The sequence below is a fragment of the Macaca fascicularis genome, chromosome 2 (assembly GCF_037993035.2).
Source record: "Macaca fascicularis isolate 582-1 chromosome 2, T2T-MFA8v1.1".
Classification (NCBI taxonomy): domain Eukaryota; kingdom Metazoa; phylum Chordata; class Mammalia; order Primates; family Cercopithecidae; genus Macaca; species Macaca fascicularis.
In genome coordinates, this window is record NC_088376.1 from 121,733,666 (window position 1) to 121,756,383 (window position 22,718).

At 52.3% G+C, this 22,718-nt stretch overlaps 2 protein-coding genes and 1 long non-coding RNA gene across 6 annotated transcripts in view; 1 reads left to right on the forward strand and 2 right to left on the reverse strand.

Moving 5' to 3' along the window:
• The window catches only part of FAM107A (family with sequence similarity 107 member A), a 63,573-nt gene extending 60,845 nt beyond the window's left edge, over positions 1 to 2,728 (reverse strand). For all 3 annotated transcript variants that reach the window (XR_012431300.1, XM_045385968.2, XM_005547499.4), the window contains exon 1: positions 2,090 to 2,728. Coding sequence is in view for 1 of the 3 variants with exons in the window: in XM_005547499.4 (XP_005547556.1) it covers positions 2,090 to 2,113 (24 nt within the window). In the remaining 2 variants the exon portion in view is untranslated. The remainder of the gene's footprint in view (positions 1 to 2,089) is intronic.
• The window catches only part of LOC135969736 (uncharacterized), a 38,932-nt gene extending 17,914 nt beyond the window's left edge, over positions 1 to 21,018 (forward strand). Inside the window, exon 4 of the long non-coding RNA XR_010585154.2 lies at positions 20,179 to 21,018. This is a non-coding gene — a long non-coding RNA (uncharacterized lncRNA). The remainder of the gene's footprint in view (positions 1 to 20,178) is intronic.
• Positions 9,081 to 22,718, reverse strand: part of FAM3D (FAM3 metabolism regulating signaling molecule D) — a 33,779-nt gene continuing 20,141 nt past the window's right edge. For both annotated transcript variants that reach the window (XM_005547502.5, XM_065540857.2), the window contains exons 5-10: positions 21,967 to 22,084; positions 20,131 to 20,189; positions 16,586 to 16,636; positions 12,527 to 12,611; positions 11,416 to 11,542; positions 9,081 to 9,507 (exon numbers count right to left, since the gene is read on the reverse strand). In XM_005547502.5, the coding sequence (XP_005547559.1) occupies positions 9,418 to 9,507; positions 11,416 to 11,542; positions 12,527 to 12,611; positions 16,586 to 16,636; positions 20,131 to 20,189; positions 21,967 to 22,084 (530 nt within the window). In that variant the 3' untranslated portion in view covers positions 9,081 to 9,417. The remainder of the gene's footprint in view (positions 9,508 to 11,415; positions 11,543 to 12,526; positions 12,612 to 16,585; positions 16,637 to 20,130; positions 20,190 to 21,966; positions 22,085 to 22,718) is intronic.

Consider the following 22,718-nt stretch of genomic DNA (forward strand, 5'->3'; position numbering starts at 1 on the left):
AGGGCAGGGGCTGTGTCTCCTCACCCTTGGCTCCAGCTCCACACAGGCCCTGGCACAGGGCAGCAGGTGCCTGACCAACAGCCTTCTGTGGGAGGTTGGGGTGGGGCTGAGGAAGATGCCGTGGACAGAGCTATGGACCAGGAAGGGTGGGATGGGCTGGGTTGTTTGGAATCAAGCAGAACGGGGTCAAAATCCTACCCAATAAAAATAAGAAATAAAAATAAAACTTTAAACACCCCCCTACCCGGCAAGTGACTGAACGGACCCCCTCTTGGCCAAGGAGACCCCAGAGAAATCTTGAAAACCAAGTTTCTGGCCATGACGGGATGGGAGGTTGCACGCGCCCCGTAGTGCCCCATCCCTTGATAACCTCCATTAGACTTTCTTCCCTAAGAGCTAAACAGAAACCGGCCTTTTCAAAAGACTCCATACTGATTTCAACCAACTGCGCCTCCCTTTTGTGGTTTTAACACAAAAACCAACCAGCATTTTTTCTTGATAAGAGACCGCGGATCATGGAGCGGTTCTAACCAGTCTGCAGAGGATGCACAGTGAGGGTTTTTGTGCCCCCTGCTTCACCTTTGACATCAGAGGGCTGAAAACTCCACCCTCTGATCACACTAAGGCCAACATTTTTTTGTATCTCGGGCCCATAAGAGGCATGGAGCTCAACTGTGCATGCAGATGTTTCTCCTTTCATAAATATGCATGACTCCTCCCACAGCTTATTGAATATGTATATTTGGCCATGCTGCTCAGCATAAATTTCTATTCCCTTTGCCTCTTCCTCAAAGTGTCAGTTTCTGGATTCTGGCCAGAGGCCATGCTTCCCAGCCTGTCAGAATGGCCACCCTGCAGGCTGCAACTCTTTATGAGAAATAAAGCTCCTCTTTCCAAATTAACAACAGCAACAACAACAGCACCCTGCTCTTTCCCCCACTAGCTGCATGACCCTGGCTAAGAAATTACTTCTTCCTTGAGTTTCTCAACCTTGATGGAACAGGTCATCACTGGTTGCCTGAGGATCAGAGTCCCCTGTTTATTGGGGAGCCTCTGGGGGTGGGGTAGCACACAAAGCACTTCAAAGGCATCATCTTGTTGAACCTCCCACGAAGCAGGTACCAGCCCCCTTTTACAAACAAGAAGCTGAGGTCCAGAGGGGTTCAGGTCATCGCCTCAGTAGGTGGGTGGTGGAGCTGGGACCCGGCAGCCTGGCTATGCCACTGGGACGGCAGTGCTGAGTCGCTGTGGGCGGAGAGCAGTGAGCATGTAGGACAATCCTGAGAGCTAGTAAGTGCAGGCCCCTCCCCTCTTTGCCCCTAAGAGGCTGACCCAGGAGGTCTGACTGGCCCTGAGAAAGTGACTGTTTCACAAGCTCCCTCCTATTCCCCACACCACAACGCTGATGCAGGGGTCCACAGAGCACATTTCCAGAAACACTGCTAAGGCAGTGCTGTCTACAAACCTCTAGCTGAGAGCTCAGGCTTAGAAGGCGAGAGATAATAACATGAACAGAATTCTAATAATAACGGAGCAAAGCCTCTACACAGTGCCAGGCAGTGTTCTAAACACTTTCACTCACTTAATTTTCACAATGATTTTCCAAGGTAGTGATTATTAGTGGCCCTATTTTACAGGTGAGGAAATAAGGTACAGAAAGCTTAAATAACTTGCCCATTGCCCTACAACTGGTAACAGCTGGTTAGTCAACTTTATAATAATAATAATAATAACAATTTTAAGATCTTTCCCCTGTATCCACCTGTGTCAGACAGTCTCCTGAGGTATGGGGAAGGGGTACCCAGGGAGCTTTTACTCAGGGAAGTAGAGATGTGTGTGGTTAAGACCAGGGAGCCAGAGAGATTTGGCTGTCCCCAAGTCTGTCCTAGAGATGGAGAGATAGGGCACTGGTTTTTCCCTGAGCCCCAGCCTGCCTTCTAGATGCAAGTCTTGGCTGTGAGTTCCAGGAGGAGGGCTGGTGGGCAGTGCCAAATGAAGCTTCAGGGTAGGTGGGTTGGGGCTCCCACTTGCTAGGTCTAGTCTCCCTTCCCATGTCCAGGGCCCCAACAGGACACTTGGGGGTTCCTACCTTCTTCCCCTGGGCTGCTCCCATGGCACGAAGTGGGCACCAGGCCTGGGTGGGCTGCAGGGGCCAGGCTGGGGTCTTCCCTGATGGCGTTGATCTCAGGAGCCAGGACCCAAGGGGCTCCCGGGGCCAGGGCCCCCTGTCCTCTTGCGGCTCATTCTCCCAGGCACAAAGGCGGCTTTCACAGCTGCTCCTAAGCCTGGAGCGCCTCAGACAGGCTTAGGGCGATTGATCCTGACAGACGGGCCAGTGTCCCCAGGCGGCTTCCATGCCCTTCGTGGGTCCCTGCAGCTCCTCACCTCCCAGAACCCCGCCTTTCTCAGGAAGGGAAACTGAGGCAGCTGGGAGCCGAGGGAAGACGCAGAGCAGTCCTCTCACCGCACACCGGTAGCTCAGGCGCGGCAGGTGACCTCTGGCTGGCCCAGCGGGCAGGACTTGGCCTTCTCGTCTTGCTGGGCACCGCTCAGCAGACAGGGCCAGAGAGTGGAGGCCATGGGCTGGCTGAGGTGCAGAGCTCTGGGAGGGCTGCTGGGGATGTCAGCTTCAGCTGGATGGCCCCATTAATAATAGACCTTTGAAGACGCTTGAGGTCCGGGGCTCTCCCACGGCAGAAACTCTGAGAGCGGACTCCTTCATTCAACTGGGCAGCAGGCTGCCTGGGAGGGCTGGAGGGTGGCTGGTCTGGGCTCAGGCCAAGAAAATATCTGGAGGCCGGATTTCAGGCCTGGGGCCAAGTTCTCAAAGTGCCCCCGGCAGTCACCCTCCTCCTCATTTGCCAGCCTCTTCCTTCTCCGTGATGCCAGCTTGTGGCCGAGGTTAAGGCTGAAGAGACCTTGGGCTTGAACTGTAGCTCTGTCCCCGAGAGTTGTGTGGCCTTGGAGGCACGATGTCGTGCGTGTGTGTGTGTGTGTGTGTGTGTGTGTGAAGCACACTGCACAGAGCTATATGGGGTAAGGTGTGTGTGTACAGCTCAAGCCATCGTTTTGTGAAAGCATAAATCAGAGCGTGTCGCTCCGTCTTATCTGTCACTTCACCAAAGGTGGGGTAACAGTTGCCCCCACTGCATGGGGCTGTGGGGATGCACAGAGCATCTGGCAAACAACAGTTCCTCAGAGAAGTTAGGCACTGCTGCTATCACGCTGCTAAGAACACAAATGATAAGTCCACTGCCCACTGGAAAGTCCCGAATAACCAGTTCACTAAGCACAACACCCATTCCCAAGAGGCGGGTGGGTTGGGGAGAACTTGCCACCCTTTCCTTTCCTCTAGCACGGTGCCTGGCACACAGTAGGTGCCTGCAGCACATACACAGATGACTCACAGAATGGCAGCTGGTGGAGAGTCAAGAATTAGGCATTCTAGATCCAGCCTTGCCAACAGAGCGAGATCCCCCATGGTCCACAAGTTCTGATCAACGGTCTTGCTAGGACCCCGTTTCCCTCTCCTCCCTCTCCCTGGCAGTTTCTGGGTCACAGCACCTCTCCCCCCGTCTCAGGGCCTTTGCACTTGCTATTCTTTCTGAGTGGGATGTTCCCTCCCCCACTTCCCCTCCATTCCCCATATGTTGAGCGTTGCATGATTCCATCCTTTTTGTCCTTCAGGCTCCTCAGAGCAGCTTTCTCCGATGCCTTCTGCAAAGCAGGTCCCAGGCTCTCTGTTTATTACTTTGTCGTAGCACTCATCAGCAACTGAAATGATAGGACTTCTGTGTTTATTGTCTGTCTCCTCTGCCTGGAAGGGCAGTTCCACAAAGGCCAGGGCCTGGTCTGTCCTGCTCCTCAGTTTACCCCGAGTCTAGAGCAATATTAGTAGAAGAATCCATGATGGAGGATTAAATGAAATAGTCTAAGTAGGTCGAGTGCTTAAGGCAGTCCTGGCTCATCGAAAGTGCTCACTGCATGGCACTGCTTAATACTGTTGTTGTTGTTATTACTGTATTTCCTCCAATATCCGTGACCCCTCCAGCCAAGCAAACATGTGGCTTCTTCCTTCTGCCCCTTCCTTTGGGGTTCAGCCCCTGCCTTCCTCGGCTGCTCCCCACTCCTTTTCTCCCTGTTCCAGTCATGGCCTGATTACAGTTTCGGGTTTCCTGCAGAAAGGAGAGAGTCCACAAAATTGTAAAGGGAAATGACTAAATTGGCTGTCAGATGGAGCAGTAAAAATGCTGTAAGTCAGCGCTGAAGATCCAATTCCTCTGGCAGCCATCCCATAATTATCCACCAGTTTGACTCTTGGTGGGGTGGGAGGAGAGAAAATGAATTTTACGCATTTATTAATTTTTTCCATCTGCTTGGAGCCCTTCTGAAATGTGACTTAGTGCTGCAGTGAAAGCCTGGTTGACGGAGCCTGTGATTGTGCTCTGAAGTCCAGCCCCTGGCAGGATAATGACCCAAAATGCAACATTCAGGCCACATGGCACGGGCAGGAGGAATGGGGGTGGAGGCCCCAGAGCCCAGGCACAGAGGATGTACTTGGAATACGTGAACAGATAATTTATGAAGTGATAGCTGGTGGTGGAGGACCAACGAGCAGGTGTTCTAGATCCATTTTTGCCCTATCTCAATGCGTGTGCTGGGCACATCCCTTAGACTCTGTTTCTTCGTCTAAAAAATGAGAGTAAACATCTGCTCCTTCTGGACCCACAACCTTATAGAAGGAAGTAAGGCTTACAAAGTGTGAGGGGAGCTTTGGGCTTTAAAAAGAGGAGCTCTAAATCCCTTGAACCCACTTCCTCTCCATCTCTGCCAAAACAGTGAAGGCAGAGGTCGAGAATTCTAACTCCGAGGTTCTGTGCAATCTTCAAAAGTCTTCAGAGGCATTCAGGAGCAGGGGAAGAGGGGGAGGAGAAAAAGGGGAAGGGAGGAAGAGAGGAGGAGAACGAGGATGGGAGAAACACTGTTTACCTGAGAGTAAACAGTATGTTTAGGGCAAACATATCTGTTTCATGTAATGTTGGAGACAGACTGGAATTCCAGCCCTTATTCTGAGACTCCTTATCTATGTGACTTTGGACAAGTCACTTGACCTCTCTGAGCCTCATCTTCCTCCTGTGTAAAACAGGATAACAATGGTTCCCACCCCGTGGACGAGGGGGCTATGAGGATGAAATGAGGTAATTCATGCAAAGCTCTGAGCAGAACATCTGGAAAACTGCAATTCTCTGTAGAAGTGAGGAGCTGCAGTTGTTACACTATCAGCAAGGCTGAAGATAAGTTCACTGCCCCTTGGGAAGTCCCAGATAACGAGTTCATTAGGCACAACAGCCTTTCCCAAGGGTTGGGTGTGTGGGGAGGAGACCTTGCCAACCTTCCCTTTCTAGTTTGTGCTGCCACCTACTGGTGAGGACCAGAATTACAGCTTCTGGAAAGCTCTCCCTATGACCCCACCCCTCACAGCTCCATCCTCACTCCTGGGGTGGGTGGGAGGCACAGTGGCAGGGAGCGGGGAGGCAAATCCAAGCCCCCAGTTCTGAGGTCACGATTAGCTTGCAGAGATTCCTTAAGGCTTGCCGACCCCAGTGAGAAAGTGTCCCAAGTCTTATCCATTTCACTTTCTGATGATCCCCGGGACAGGCCCCTGGTCCAGGCCACCACCCTCTCTTCCCGGATGACACGACATCCTCACTGGCCTCCCTTCCTCTACCCTTCTCACAGCAGCAAGGAATTTTCAAAATATGCAGATCCGGTCACCTTGCCCCCAGCTTAAATCTCCCAGTGTGTCCCTGCCCTGGGACAAAGTCCAAGCCCTCTGCCCAGCTCACAAGTCCCCTTGGGCTCCTACCTCCCACTCAGCCCTGTCACCCACCCTCTGCCCCTTCCAGGCCTTGTTTGTGCTGTTCCCTGGCCTGATATGTTCTTCCCTCCCTTCTTTGCCTGGCGAGCTCCTACACACTCCTGAGGGCTCAGCGTGGGTGCTGCTTCCTCCAGGATGCCTTCCTAGATCCCCAAGGCTGGGGCAGGGGTCCTGTAGTCTTCCCCCTTACCAAGCCATGTTGTCTCTGGATTTGTATCACGCGCTAGACTGAGTGGGATTTTCTTCACCGACTGCTGGGTTTTCTTCACTGCAGCAGCCGCAAGCCTACCGGACTCTTGATGCATAGCAGGTGAGTCTTAACTGCTTGCTGAGTGATGAGGGTGACTCTTTATGGCGATAAAGATCCAACTCTCTACAGCTCGAGCTGACCTGGGGGTCCCTGTAGTGGCCACAATGTCCTGAAAATGACGTTGAGAGTCTGACGGGTGTTTGCCACTTTTGTGACACCCAGCCCAGGGGGGCCTAGTGTGACTGGCTTGAGAATGCAGTCTCCTTGGTGGGTTATGGGGGTACAACGATGGCCACTTGGGCTTATCTTCTGGCTTATTCTGGGCATCTGAGGATGTGTCCCCTGAGGCCTACACCTTGTCAAGGAGTAGGAGGCTGGAGGAGGGCATGATCCCTAATCTCTCCCTTGTGTTTCCTGGTGTGGAACAGCACGTTGCCTCTTCCACGGGCTCCACATGGCAGTGGCAAGTGCAGCTCCCCCACTCTGAGCTCTTTCTCCTTGAGAACTGACCCCTTTTATGACAACAATTCCTGCAGACCTGGAGGTCTTATCTCCCAGGCCAGGCTGGGGCTCAGTCCCATCCAGCTGGCCATGCCCACCGCCTCTCTTAGGATGGGTCCCCCAGGACCCCACTTGGGATAGGGATCGTCATGTAGGTGATTGATTTGTTAAGGAATGGCCCCTGGGGACACTGGTAAGGCAGTGGAGGAGCAGGATGGGAAAGGGGAAGGAGGTAAGCAAAGGGACACTTGCAGGCAAAGTCCCAGTTCCCGCCTGATCCCTCTGGGAATCCTGGAGTGTAAATCGCACCTCGTGGTCATCATGCCCCAGGATTAGGAGCTGGCCTTTCACATTCCCACACCTGCCTGTCATTAGCTAAGGAGCTTCCTGGTCTGTCTTCTTTGCACTTGTGCTCAAAGAAGGTATGAGTAGCCAAAGGCAGTTCTTCAAAGAAGAGTTCAGACTGACCATTAGCAATAAAATGTGGGAAAAGGGAACTGGGACTCTTCCCTGCATTCTCTGATTGAGCCAGTTGACATAGTCTCTGTCTTCTTTGAAGTGTTGCGCGGTGCACTTTCTGGAAAAGTCCATGTGTCTTCTCTTCAACCACGCAGCTACCCCATGTCTTAAAATGGTGGCCACTGCCAAGAGCCCTCTGCCTAGCCCTGTCCCTGCTCATAAGCTCACTTTAGAGGTCTTTATACGTTCTTTAAAAATTTTATAAGGTACTCTTGCTTGTTGTAAAGCGAAATTTCCAAGCTCTCAAAGGTGTTTATGGTCATGATGAAAATTTCCTGCCAGCTTCATTCCCAGAGCAGGTTTCTGGGAAGATGTTTTCCAGGTAGTCCACTGATGTGGTTGGAAGTGGTTATTCAGGCCTGCCAGCATGCTCCCCCTTTCATCCCTGAGGGTGAGCTGAGGTGAGTTGGGCAGGGAGTGATGGAATTGACAGGATGTCTGGATGGGCACCTTCTGGCTTCCTCAGCCAACCCTGAGCATGGCTCTCCCCAGGGCTCTTTGAATTTTTTTTTTTTTTTTTGAGATGGGGTCTCACTCTGTCACCCAGGCTGGAGTGCAGTGGTGCAATCTCAGCTCACTGCAACCCCCACCTCCCGGGTTCAAATGATTCTCCTGCCTCAGCCTCCCAAGTAGCTGGGATTACAGGCGAGTGCCACCATGCCTGGCTAACTTTTATATGTTGGCCAGGCTGGTCTTAAACTCCTGGCCTCAGGTGATCTGCCCATCTTGGTCTCCCAAAGTGCTGGGATTACAGGCTTGAGCCACCGCGCCTGGCCTGGACCTTGATTTTGATATCACTGCAACTGTAGCCCATGTCCCACCTGCTGTGGCCCCTGGTGGAAGGTTCACACACACTGTTGTCTCTACCCCAGGCTATCTTGGCACATCTGATGTGCTCCCAGGCCCCAGGTCTTGGGAGCTGTGAGTCCCAGGCCACTGGTGGGCATCTGTGCTTGGGCAGAGGGCTTCTTCTTCATTGAAGGGTGGTGTCCCCAGCACATACTCCGGGAGGCTGAGTAGCAACGCTTTCTGCCCCCACAACCCCCTTTCAAGACTTAGTCTAGAGCCTGGGAACTGGGCCCTTCTCAGAAACCTCAGGCAGGTCTTGGCACCGTATCCCTTGGGCCTTCCCATTTCAATGTTCTCCTGTGGCCTGCCAGCAGCTGGCATTGCCCTCTCTTGGCTGGGGGCTTGCTGTGAAGCCACAGAAGGCCACTCTTCCCTAGGCAGGGCAGGCAAGAAGCACCTAGGAATTCATATCATCCCCAACACCAGAAGCCCTCAACAAACCACTGATGGGAGTCGGTGTGTAAATACCCCAGCTCCCTCACTCCCCGGTGGAGTATCTCCAAGGTGCGTGTTTTACCCTGATTCCTAGAGCTTTGGGTGGGAGTTAGCTCCAGTCCCCACAGGGGTAGATGGGTTGAAACCACACCCTTTACTGGCTGCCTTCCCCTCCTTTCCCTCGCCATCTCACTTCCCTACTTCTCTACTGGTGTTTCCCACAATCACCTCCCAAATATACTGCCTGCCCTTGCATCCTTGTTGCAGGGTCTGCTCCTGGGGCAGAGACAGCCCGGCTGTCTTCCCTGAAGCCAGCAGCACAGCTTGGCTGCTCCTTCCAGCCGGGTTCAGATCTACCCCTCCTTACCCTCTCCTGCTCTGGACTTGCTCCAGCTCTCCTTCAGACAGCGGGTGATGACAGTATTCCTTGCGTCCTGTCCCCGGCTCCCTCTGTTCCCGTCCATCCCACATGTTATGCAGGAACCAAGGATTCTCTCAGGCCCATGGGAAATCCCAGAAACACAGCTCCCTCACAGCTGCCTAAGGGGGAGCCTGAAGCTGTCACCGACCTGTCTGACCCGTGGCCCATGCTGAGTCTGGAGCAGTTCAATCCCAGGGAGAAATGTGGCCACTGGAGTGGTCAGAAAGTTCATTCAAAACCAGCAAAAATAAAATTTAATTGGGCTCAAGTCAGGGCAGTCGGTCCTTCCTCAGGACTGGCCGCCAGCAGTCCCTGACGAAAGCACCCTGTTCTCTCCACAGACAGCTGGTTCCAGAAGGATCCCCTGAGGCTGGTCTCCCGGGTAGGATGCACTGTGGGAGGGTTCTGTTTCCAAGGAGGGGAGGCGTGACACAGCATGCAAGGACCGGCAGTGACTTCCACGTGGCACCCCCTGCTCCTCCTCCTCAGTCCCTGCCGGGCTCCGACTCCTAAGTCAGGCAGGAGCTTTTTCAGGCCCCTGGCTCAGGAAGAGCCACAGCCACCCTAAAATGGCTTCGGGGGCAAGCAGCCCTCCATCTCCAGCAGCTCTGGCCATCCCTCATATTTGTTTGTGTCTGGGCTGTTCTTTAAGAACTAGAGAGAGAGAAGACAGAGAAATATAGGCATTGAGTGAGGCCGTTTAGAACTCATGCCCGCATGGGCACTGTGCTCTAAACCTAAATGGGGGTGTGGGATGTTATTAACCCACTTCACGGATGGGGAAACTGAGGCTCAGAGAGGGGATGCAACTTGCTCAAGGTCTCAGAGATGGGATCAGAGCCCAGTTACTGCTCTCACGCCCTGAAGGGTAACCAGTTGTTGGAGAGATCTAGCCCCTCCCCTCAAATTCTCTGTGTCCCTCTAGGATACCTCAAATGACAATAATGATAGCAACAATAAAAAGAAGACTCCTAGCTCGTCTTGAGGGCTTGCTGTATGCCAGGTGCTGTTCTGCAGTGCCTTATGTATTTAATCTGCACGGTGGCCCTAGGGAGTGTGCACTGTTTACATCCCATTCTACAGATGGGAAAGCTGAGGCACAGAGGGTCACTGCCCATAGTCACTGGCTGGTAAGTGGCAGAACCACCACATAATATTAATTAATACTAATAATAAGGGATGGGGCACAGTGGCTCACACCTATCATCCCAGTACTTTGGGAGGGTAAGGGAGGAGGGTCACTGGAGGCTAGGAGTTCAAGACCAGCCTGGGCAACATGGGAAACCCTGTCTCCAGAAAACATAAAAAAATTAGCTGGGTGTGGTGGCACATGCCTGTGGTCCCAGCTACTCAGGAGGCAGAGGTGGGAGGATCGCTTGAGCCCAGGAGGTCGAGGCTGCAGTGAGCCGAGATTGTGCCAGTGCACTACAGCCTGAGTGACAGAGTGAGACCCTGTCTCAAAAAATATACATATACTTGTAATAAGTATGTTAGAAGAATAGAATCACTTAGGATTGTGTCTAAAATGCTCAGGTTTAGTTTATGAAAGAAAAAAATGTAAATGGCAAAATCTGCTGTTGGAATCATTGTGGCTGACTCTTAGGAATTAAAAAAGAGATTCTAGATGCTACCTGTCTAAAACCCAGTTTCCCAAGTGTGGGGACAAAGAACAGACTGGCTTAGTCCCATCAGGGTGCTTGGTTCATTTTTGGGCGTCAGATCCCAGCCAGCTGGTTGCAGGTGGGTGAAGCTGGTGCTGGGCTTCCTGTACTCCCATGCTTCCTCTGTCTTGCCGGTTCCTCTGGGTCTGGAGCCCATGCTTCGGGGCAGAACAGCACCACCTGCCCATGCAGCCTCAGGCCTCTTGCCAGGGCCCTGCTGCAGCACCCCCACAGGACATTCGGGAACCACGCCACCCCCCGCCCCTGCCCACCGGCCTCCTGAGTTCTTCACAGGCAATTTCTAGTTACCTGAATACATCCTCTTAGAAACACATGCATACAGACCAAGACCACATTTTCTAGCTTAAGAAAGAAATCACAATCGTGGTGCCCTTCCTAGAGCTCAGCACATGGTTCCCTGCACTTGCCCGCTCTGGCGCCTCTTGTGTGATGATGGCATTGGCCTCCTCCCTGCCTTCTCACTTCCCTCCCCGTATTCTCCATGCCCAGCCAGGGAGGCTGAAGGGATGGGGACAGGCATCCTGCTCCTTTCCCCAGGTTCCCCTTCCCTGTCACACAGCTTCATATTTCCATTTCTTTTTCCTTCCTTCATGCCTCACTTCCCCATCATCCTTCTTTTCTCCTTTTCCCTCTTCCTTTTCTGGTACTTACCTGTATACTTGCGTGTTTACATATGACCCAGCTTTTGCGAAATGGCCAAGGCGGCTTCCTGGCCAATCAGACCACCCTGTCCTTTGGAGTGAATGACAACCAAGGGCCTCTCCCCACACAATCCTCCCAATTTTAAGGCCCTCGGGAGGTAACTGGGTGACTGTTCTTCCTACCACCGCCCAGCTCCTCGTCCATCCTTCACAGGGCCGGGTTGTGGCCCAGAACCCACCTGCTCAAAGGGGCTTTTACCCCTGAGGTCTTTGGTTCCTATGAAGACCCAGCTGTCCCGGAAGCCCAGTTGTTTTGCGTAGGAACTCCCCAAGTCAGAGAAGAGTTTCCTGCTTTCATCATTCATTCTGCAGAGGACCAGAGAGGATGGTCAGGATGCGGGGGTGGGTCAAAGGGGCATCAGATGGTGGGATTCCCATGGGGCGAGGTTCCCATCCCTCTCCCCATTCAGCATCTGCCCTGGGGGTGCCTAGAGAACACGGCTGCACTCAGGAAGGACAGGGCAAAGGGCTTCAAGACTTCCTCTCTAGAAGGGCCTCAGGTGGGGCTGGAGATGTGTTAAAACAGTACTGCTCTGTTTACAAACACAATACACATTCATTTGGAAAATATGGAAGATCACAAAGAAGTAACTAAGAAATATGGTCTCACCCCTCCTCCCCTTGGCGTGATCAGTGTATATATTTCCATAGAGTGTTTTTTGCCGCTCACTTAGCACTAGAGGGTGGGCAATTTTCCATGTCCTTAAATACTTTCTTTTTTTTTTTTTTTTTTGAGACGGAGTCTCGCTCTGTCGCCCAGGCTGGAGTGCAGTGGCCGGATCTCAGCTCACTGCAAGCTCCGCCTCCCAGGTTTACGCCATTCTCCTGCCTCAGCCTCCCGAGTAGCTGGGACTACAGGCACCCGCCACCTCGCCCGGCTAGTTTTTTGTATTTGTAGTAGAGACGGGGTTTCACCATGTTAGCCAGGATGGTCTCGATCTCCTGACCTTGTGATCCGCCCATCTCGGCCTTAAATACTTTCTGCAGCATCATTTTTGATGCAGTCTGTCTTCATTTGTGCGTATATCATATCCTATGTCACCATATGTCATAGTTTCTGTGGCCGGTCAGCTGTTCTATTGGACAGGGAGAGGGTTTCCAGTTTTCCACTGTGGTAATGAAGGCTGTGATCAACCTCCTAGAACATCGCTTTGCATACTTGTCTGATAATTTCCTCAAGATAAGTTGCCAGAAAATGGAGCTGGCAAAACAGCAGAAAAGGGTGTGCAGTGTTTGAAGGTATTCAGCTTGCATTACTGGGTGGCCTGGCAGGTAGAGTTTTCTACTTACTTGGTCCCCGGGTCGTCGTAGGAGGCCACCAGCACAAGTGCACCCCCTGGAATTTCTTTAAGGAATTTCACTAGGTGATTAACATCTGGGGGAGGAAGGAAAAGGTGCAGGTGATTTAGGGGAAATGAGCCCTGGTCATTCTCATGCTTGTCTACTGCCCTATGATGCAGGAGCCAGCTAGGCCCAGTGGACACTAGGCTGAGCTCAGAAGCCAGGAGGAGGAGCATCCCAGGTGGAGCTCCCTGTAGCCATTGTCCTAGGGGAGGGCAGAGTGAGCAGAGTGAGGGGGACTCATCCAGGTGATGTGGGGTGGCTTCTGGACACTGGAGTTTAGAAATTCCCCATGTGACTCTGATTTGCAGCTGAGGATGAGCACCACTGGAGAAGGGCCCTTATGTGCCTACCCCTCAGGGGACCAAGTGTCATCATCTCTCAGGTGCTCCGGGCCCTTTGCATACCCCAGACCCCATTCTACACCGGACAATGCCCAGATTATCTGTGCTGACTTTAGATGGTATAGCACGTGGCCTCAGACAGCTGAGATCCCTGGGAGACAACTTGAGTCTACTGTTAATACAACTTTCCTGCTGTGTCAGGGAGCAAGTCTCTGCGTGTGTCTTTAATGCCTTCCTAACTTGCCTAGCTCTCTAACAGAGAGCAGCTCTAGGCTTAGCACCTGGGGGAGGCATCAGCATCCAGCTCACTGTGAAGAGTCTGATTTGTTTCCATGGTGATTATTACCATTATTATTATTATTTGGACACAGAGTTTCGCTCTTGTTGCCCAGGCTGGAGTGCAAAGGCGTGCTCTCTGCTCACCGCAACCTCTGCCTCCCGGGTTCAAGTGATTCTCCTGCCTCAGGCTGCCGAGTAGCTGGAATTACAGGTATGCGCCACCATGCCCGGCTAATTATGTGTTTTTAGTAGAATTAGAGTTTCTCCATGTTGGTCAGGCTTGTCTCGAACTCCCAACCTCAGGTGATCCGCCCGTCTCAGCCTCCCAAAGTGCTGGGATTACAGGCGTGAGCCACTGTCCCAGGGCCCTCCATTATGATTATTTTTATGGTCACCTTTCCTGCATAACAAGTAATAATAGCTTTCTACTTAAGGCAGTAATATAGCTTCCTTTTAATATATATTTACTTAGGTTAAAAAAAAAGTGATCCAATTTAAAGGAAAATACTAATAATGCAGATGTTATTCTAGATATGGTGCAACTTGAGGGGGCTCAAGTTTGGCAACAAGCAACCTAGTGGTTAAAGCAGAGACTATATCTGTCAAATGAGGATGAGTAATAGCCCTGCTCATAGCATCTTTATAAAGTGCAAATGTGACAATAACTTTGGGCATACAGTAAGCATACTCTAATGGAACCAAAAATTATTAGCAGGATTGGCTGCATAATTTGCAGGATCCAGTGCAGAATGAAAATGCAGGGCCTTTTAATAAAAAATTATTCAGTATTTCAAGACCACGATGGCAGGCATCAAGCCAAGTGTGAGATTCTTCCAAGCATGGGCCCCGTGTGACTGCCCTGTCCCCAGGTCACAGGCCTACAAAGCTGGTCTTGATTATTAGTATTCCAGTGCAGACCCCTAGGACCTTGGGGAAGAAGCCATTCTCCCAACTAAGGCCAGCTGCCAGCCAGCTCAGTGACAGGTTTCTGGTCAACCACCACAGTTGCTCTTCTAAAGAAATGGCCCTTGAACTTTTATGACAAAAGGAGGGAGCTCTTAAAGCACCATTAATTTGTGTTGTTGCAGATGTATGGTCTGGTGCTTGTCGGGATGGACGGTGGGTATTTGGAAAACATAAAGCATGCCTTCTGCTAATGATCACCTCACTTTAAAAAGCCTTCATCCCCTTTTGTTTCCTGAAGGGAAGGGCTACTTGCTCACAATGCCTCTGTTTCTGGGTCCCCATCAGTCATGGCTACATTCAAGTTTATAATAAGGCATTTTAAAGCTTAGTTTTGTCTTCAAACTTTTTTTCCTTTTCATTCTGACAGATGATCTCCTTGCTTCTGAGTCATCTGGATGGAATGAGGGAAGAGGGGAGGGAAGGGGAAGAGGAGGGAAGGGAGAAGACTAAACCAGCTTGCCTGGACCCCTCCACCAGTCAGGCTGGACACCCTTCCACCAATTATTTCAGGTTATCATCTAATCCTCACATCAGTTTTATGGAGTGGAAACTATAGCTGCCTCTCTGTTACAGATGAAGAAACTGGGGCTCAAGAGGCGCCACTTGCTTCAGGTCATGCCTCTGGAAGTCTCTGACTCCGGAGACTGGACCTTTTCCATAAACCTGGCCCCAGGCCATGCTGGACATCAGTAGGACTCCAGGCAGGATGTCTGGTCCTCAGCCCCTGGCCTGTCCCCATCTCCTGTTGCCCCTGTCCTCAGCTCTATCCTGTACTGGGAGGGACCTTGCACACTGCATGTGGGCACTTTAGTGTGCCCATCCAAGCTCCATCCACACTACCCTCCTGTCAAGCAACAGCCAGCCCCTGGTCACCCCTCCATCCTGGGGGAGTGTCTGAAGCCTGGGGGTGGGGCACACCTGGCAAGAGACCTGCGTGGGCCCTGATGCAGACTCCGGGAGGCCTGTGTGGGCCCTGATGCGGACTCCAGGTCAGCACACCCCTAGCTCTGCAGACTCCTCACCCATGAGTTGGGACGGAGATGGAGGAGGGCCAGGAGGGGTCTTACGAAGCCCTGGGCCCAGGACAGGGTCCCAGCTGCCCATCTCTAAGAGTTGTCCTGCACATCACATCCCCAGCATTCCCCACCTCCCAAATTTCAGCCTCTTTCCTGCCTTCTGCTGCCTGGTAACTTTCTCCCCTCCTGGGCTCATGTGTGTAGGTGGGTGTAGACAAAGTGGGCTTTCCCTAGAGGTTGAGACAAAGACAGGGGAATTCAGGAGAGGGGAATCCCAGCTGTTTAGCAGCAGCTTGGCCCCTTCTGCTCTGTGACAGGCTTTCCTGGGTCCATGGTCACACGTGCTGTACATCCCAGGATGGCCGAGCACAGAGATGCCCTGGGGTCTCAGGGATACAGAAGGGAAATTGCATTCACCTGGGCTCTGACACCCCCTCTGATGAAAACCAGTTCCTGCAGGGCGCAGGTCTTTGATTCTGCTGCATTTTGAAAGCTTTTGAGAATGTGGGGTCAGGGTTCCACCCCTGCCCATAGGTGGCTGGTTGGCGAGGAGGCTGCTGGTGGGGACTTAGATGCCCGGGATTTCAGCACAGCTAGGTCAGTACCCTGTCTCGCCCGGCCATGCTAAGAGCAAGGAGGGCAGTGACTTCCTATAAGGGGCAGCCAGGTACACAGAAAAATCTGCAAAGCACGTGGGTGCAGAGAGAAGACAAGCATCTGCTGAAAGATGTGTAGAGCTCGGAGCCTCAGGTCCAGAAAGGAGCCTTGTCCTGTCCTTGGGTCCCCAAGAGATCCCTGTAACCTTGAAATAAAATACCTTTACCTAGCAGAGCTTTAGTGGATGTGGCCGATGGGTCGCGCGGCCTCATCCATAGCACTTCAGTGACATCAACATTGACATTGCTTTGCCTTAAGGTCTTCCCTGGCCTCCAGAGTTCACTTTGCCCCCAGGGCAGGCCAGAATTGCATGCCAAGGAATTAGAGGCATGGGCACCTCAGTCCCCTCGATTCTCTGGGAGATCTCTGGGGCATGTATTCCACACTGGCTCCAGGGTTCCAACTTTGGTTAAAGGCTCAGTGACACATTCTTCACAGGCTTCCTTCCTGTCGCTGTCTGCTCCCTACTCCCTTACTGACGTTTCCTAAGCTCACTTCTTAAATAAAGCATTGCAATTGAATCCCTGTCTCAGGATCTGAGTCTGGGACATCCCAACTGAGGTGGCCAGGAAGGAGTTTCAAAAGCAGCAGGACACCCTCAACCTGCTACTGCACCTCTTCCTGGGTGCCTCCTGTGGAAAGAAGCACCAGGTACCTTGAGCCACCAGGTCCCTTGCCACATGAAGAGGCTCAGCCGTCTGCACCACACCCCCCACTGTGACTTCAGTGTCAGCAGAGGCACCTACCTCCAGAGTACATGTCAAATGCCCTCTGTCCCAGCACAGCTCCTGTGGTTCCTAGAGGTTAAGAGGAGAACAATTATCCCCTGTAACGCGTGTCGTTCTGCCTGTCGTTCTGCTGAAAATGGCTAATCTGTAGTCTAAGATCTAAAAACAGAACAAGAATATAATGAAATAAGGTCCTATAAAGAGCATGCAGGACTAAAGCAGGTGTCCAGGGATGGCTGGGCTCATCTGAGAGGTTCAAGAATGTAATGGCTAAGGGCGTCTCTGGAATCGAACTGAGTCTACTCAGTCTGTCTGTGTTCTGTCCTACCACTGTCTAACTCAGGACTTAGCATTTTGACCTCAATTCTTGCATCTGTACAGTGGGTTGTGGGAACTAAAGGAGATACATTTAAAATATTAATAGTAGTCATACAAGATGAATTTTAGCTGCAAAATCAAAATCAAAATGATAGTCGTCATCATTATTTCCACCTATATAGAAAACCTACAACTGGAGTCCTCCACCTCTCAAAGGCAAAGGGATTTGTGTTGGGCTAAGCGGTACTCAGTTTCCCAGGGTCCAGTAACCCGGATTGCGTTTGTGGATTTTGTGGGAGGAGGCGTCCGAAGGCCAAACCCTTCAGGGAACCGGGTCTTCGGGAGGAACATTACAGTTCGCAATCTGTGCCACTAGATGGAGGTGTTGCAGAGGGGATGGCAGCTCCAAGGCTTACGGAGGAGAGTGGGGACCGGGTCTAGGGAGAGGCGCAGTCCAGGCGGCACGAGCAGGCTCGCTTAGCAGCCCCTCCAGGATTCTCCAGGAGCCACGGAGCGTCCATGGAATGATTTACCTGGGGCCCTTAGAAGGAGTCTATGAACCTATGGAGCTGCTTTTGTGATCGCGTGCGCTCGTGAATGTTTCTGCAATGGGAGAGTGGTGGGGGTGGAGGCCGAGGCCAGCATAGCTTGAAGATCCTGAGGAATCTCTGCGCCACTGAAGGTTAAAGACTACTAGGTCTTTAGCAATCCTTGTGTTGTTCTTGGTCATATAGATGAGGATGATTTGTTGGGCTTCCCCACATGTGGCATACACAGCATGCACGTATACAGTAAGTGCTGTGTACATGGTTGAGACATTTCTAGTCTAGGGAGGTCGTTCAGGTGAATAATTAAGACTTGGAGTTAACTCGATCCAGGTTCAAATGTAGGTGGTTTTATAGGCTGTGTGACCTTGGACAAGTTGCTTAACCTCTTTTTTTTTTTTTTTTTGACAGGGTCTCTCTCTGTTGCCCAGGCTGGAGTGTGGTGGTGTGAGCTTGGCTGACTGCAGCCTCCACCTCCCAGGCTCAAGCAATCCTCCCACCTCAGCCTCCTGAGTAGCTGGGACTACAGGTGTGTGCCACCACACCCAGCTAATTTTTTAACTTTTTGTAGAGACGGGGCGGATTGGTGGGGGCGGTTCACTGTTACTCAGACTGGTCTTGAACTTCTGAGCTCAAGTGATCCACCCACCTCAGCCTCTCAAAGTGCTGGGATTAGAGGCATGAGCCACTGCACCCAGCCTACTTAACCTCTTTGAGCCCCGGTTTCTCACCTGGGAAATGGGGATATTGAGCATAGCTCCAGCCTAGCACAGTGATGGGGTTAAATGAAAAAGCACAGTGAGTGCCCAGTAAATGCTAGTTTTTATTGCCATCGATGGTTATTTTCATCCTTTCGGCTTTGTGAGAGGCAGGGAAAGAGGCCTAGTCTGGGGCCATCTCATTGGAGAATATGCAAAAGGCTTTTCTCAGGTGGGATCCATTTAGGAGAAAGTCAGCAGATTTCAGCCAGGTCAGCTGCAGCCTGCGCCATTTCCTGCCCGCCCCCACTGTGGGGTGATGGCAGATGGATGGGAGTGTTGATGTAAGCTGAGGCTCCTACAGCCTTCTGGGGTCTGGCGTGCACGAAAGAGTGCTCTGAGACCAGCCTGGGCACACCCTTCCTGCAGGAGGGAGCCACCATCCCTGCAGCCACTTCACTGAGGCTGGAGTGGAACAGGCCTGGGCCCTCCTCAAACCTGCAGAGGAACGGCTCCACTCAGCCTCCTGCCTCTCCCTGCCCTGGCCCTTCCTGGGCTCCTAGGAAGTTGGCCAGGGCTGTCCTCTGACTCCCATCTGTCCAGGAACAGCCCCATCACTGCTCCAGGCCCCGACTTCTCCCCTGACGCAGCAGGGTTTCTTGGCAGAGTGAGAAAAAGCTTTCTCTGGGGTAAATTGCAGGGGCTTGGAGCTGGCAAGGCCGGGGCTCCCATCTTACCCTGTTCTTTCCTAAGTGTGCTCATGTGGTCCTGCCACCCACGAGCTCAACAAGTTCCTCCCTGAGCATCCCTTACACCTTTTCCCCATCCTGCCCTGACCTTTGTCCCAGAAGTGGCCCTTACAGCCAGGAAATGGCCCTCGTTTTCTAAGAACAGAGGCAGAGAGGAGGTCTTGGCTGGGGCCAGACCACCTGGTCCTTACCTGACCCTGTAAGTCCACTCCCTCCTGAAACGTGTCCCTACTTCAGGCTTGGTGGCCCTCTGGCCTCCTGTTTAAGTGTGTGTCCTGCAGGAGATGCAGGGTTATCAAAGCCATGGATTCCCTTGTGGTCTCCCTGCCTCCAGCCCCCCAACTCCAAGCTGGAGGGAGGTTTCCGGAATGCAGGCCCGGCCCCTCCCGCCCTGCTCAAAGCCTTTCCGTGGCTCCCTACTGCTCTCGGCTTCCAATCACACTTCTTAGCAGGCTTGCTAGCTCCTCATCCTCTGGCCTTGCTTCTCTCCCCAGCCTTGCCTCTCCATGTTGCCCGGCAAACCTCTCTCCTTCCCTTTCCCTCCTCCTCCCTGCACTGTGTTGCCCCTGCCTGGAAGGAGCCTTCCCCAATTTTCTCCTGGCCAGTGCCCACAATCCTTCAGACCTCAGCTGGCTATCACCTTCAGCTGGAAGCCTCCCCTGAACCACCCTGGGTCTGTCCCCTGCTCTGCATCCTAGCTCCCATAGCTGTGCTTCCTGCCCCTCCAGAGAGGCTCACCACATTGAGATTGTTTGTGAGCTTCACGGATACCTACGGAGGCTGTGAAGCCAGGGCCTTTCTAGTTCTTGGCTGACCCCCAGTGTCCTGTACAGGGCCTGGCCCACAGTAGCTGCTGCCTGTATTTGTTGAATGAATGAATGAATGAATGAAGGTGTATACTCAGCACGTGATCTTGCACTGTCATTGGTTGTCCCCACATCCTCATTTGTGTTGGTTTAAGCAGAGTGGCTTTGAGGATGGGGTCATGTTTCACCTATGTTCCATAGGAGAAGTGTGTCCTCCTGAGATAGGAGCATGTGGCAGGGGCCTGGCTAGCTCTGTGGTTCTACAGCTCTGTGGGTCTTTGAGAACTTCTGTTCCCCCAGGCCAGCCACACTTCCCCTCCTGAGCTCTACGGGCGTTCCTGCTATGAGGTAGGAGCTGAGCCAATGTTGGTTGAATGACTATGCTGCTACCCCCTACCCTCCCTGGTGCTGGGTAGGAACTGTCTGGGGGATGGATCTGCAACTCACCATTCACCAGGGCGATGTTTAGGCCTCTGCCCACGTTGTTTTTCACAGGACTCATGATCCTGAAGACAATGAAGAAGAAATATGACAGTCGGTCCCGAGCGTGGAATGAACACTCTGCTCTCCCAGCTGGGGAACTCTGCAAGGGCCCACATAAGCAATGCGGAAGTGTTGGGAAACACGTGGAATAACTGGGACCATCTGTTTTCTCCTGAAAACTAGTGGTAGGCTGGATTCTCTAAAGAGTTTCTCAAGGCATGTTGGACCAGAACAACCTGCTCAGAGAAGAGGCGAGGTCCCTGCCTGGTCTCTGAGGTGTTGGAGGCGGGGCCAGCCCACCCGGACGCTGTGAGGCCTGGCTGCTGGGAGGAGGCAGAACCCAGAAGGCTGCCACCATCCTGGGGTGTCTGAGTCCCCACGTGGCCCTGCTGTGTTCCTGCTGGCCCAGCATCCACACCCTTGTCTCTAGTTGTGTGGTGGGAGAACTGTCTTTCTCCACGCACAGGCCAGGTGGTTCCGGGGATTGACCTCTCTCTCCCAGGCTTGGACAAGCAGAGCATCCTACATCCCCAGCTACAGTTACTGGCTGATATGGTTTGGCTGTGTCCCCACCCAAATCTCATCTTGAATTCCCACGTGTTGTGGGAGGGACCCAGTGGGAGGTGACTGAATCATGGGGGCAGGTCTTTCCCGTGCTGTTCTTGTGACAGTGAGTAAGTCTCACGAGATCTGATGGTTTTATAGAGAGGAGTTCCCCTGCACAAGCTCTTTCTCTTGCCTGCTGCCATCCTTGTAAGATGTCATTGCTCCCCCTTTGCCTTCCACCATGATTGTAGGGCTTCTCCTGCCACATGGAACTGTGAGTCCATTAAACTCTTTTTCCTGTATAAATTACTGAGTCTCGGGTATACCTTTATCAGCAGCCTGAAAACGGACGAATACACTGGGCTAGGCTTGGTCATGTGACCCAGGTCAGTCAATGAAACACAGGCTTGGGACTTTTGCAGGGATAATTTAGACAGGAAGGCTCTTTTCCCATTAGGGTGCTAAGCTGGGCTAATATGTCAAACCAGCTGGCAGTCTCTCTTTTTAACCACATGGAGGAATCCCTTGCAAGTAGAAAAAAAAAGCAAAGCTATTAGACAGAGGAGGGTAGAGCTGAAGATGGGATGAGAGACAGCCCTGATGACATTGTTTGAATCCCTGGATCCAGCTGGTCCTGAAGCTTGCCTACCACCCCTGGTCTTTTAGGTATTTGAACCCATCAGTTCCTTGTTTTGCCTAAACAGACTGTGGTTAGGTTCAGAATACTAGTTTAAACACCCGTCCCTGAGTTCTTTCGTAGGATGCACTTGCCGTCCCAGGGCCTTTACTGTCTTAGTTGGATGATGGGTAAACAGCCTTTCTCCTGTACTTGGGCGGAAGCCCTGGTGCCTGCTATATCTGGGCTTTGATGCCTGAGTCAGGATCTTGAACCTTCTCTGCAGGCATCTCCTTTCATGGGAAGCCCAGCAACTTGGCTGTTAGACTTGAGGTCAAATCCTGGCCCTGCCACTCGGCAGGTGACCCTGTCTGCACCTCACTGTCCTCATCTTTACAACAGGAGTAATAGCTCCACCTCCCAGGATGTCGGGGGAATGAATGAGAGATGCTCTGAAGCACCAGGCAAGGTGCTGGCGGATGTGGGAACTGTTTCAATTATTGTATTTGTGCCTCACACACCCAGAGTGAAAGGGAAGCTGTGGGCTGGTCTCACAGGCCAGCCCCTGCAGCCTCTGCAGTTTTTAATGAATGAATGAAATAAAATAAAAGAAACCTAGTTGCCCCTTAGGTACTTACGTGTGGCCTTCAAAGCACATAGAAGGGCCCACGACGTTGGCTGCCCCGCTGCAGATTTTAAACGCAAAGTGGTTGGCTGGGCAGGGCTTGATGAGGCCACACTTGTACTTTACAACCTCTGGGAAGGAAAGAGACCAGTTTTGGTGGGCAGCAGCTCGGGAGGTGCTTGGGGAGGGGAGGGCCGGGGCTAGGGCCAGGGTGCAGCTTGGGATGAAGCTCGGAGCCTCTTTCTGGGGGAGCCTTCGCTGACAGCAAAGTCTGGGAGATACGCCCTTCTGTGCTCCATGGCGTCTCCAATGCGGCCCCCACCAGAGCACACAGGACCAGCCCAGAATTAATTTTTGGGCTTTCCATCACAGCTCCAGCCCTAGCAGGACACCCTCAGTAAACGTAACTAGAGTAAACCTGAGTCACCATGATGAAGGGACTCTCCTGAGAACCTCTCATTTGGGCCACGGCAGCCTTCTGAGTCCCCAGAGGCCCCTGTTGAGAACTCCCAGGGACTCTGGTGGGATGGGTGGGAGCACCTCTCTCTAGCCAGGTTCCCTTGGGCAAGTTTTCAACCTCCTTGCACCCCACTTTATCTGCAAAATGGAATATCTGTTGTGCCTCCCCACTGGGTTGTTGTGAGGAATACATGAGTGTGGTTTAATGCTCAGTACACACTGGCTATTCTTCTTCTCATCATTCATTCATTTATCACTCATTTCCTGAGCATCTACTAAGTGCCTGACACTGGGATACAACAGAGA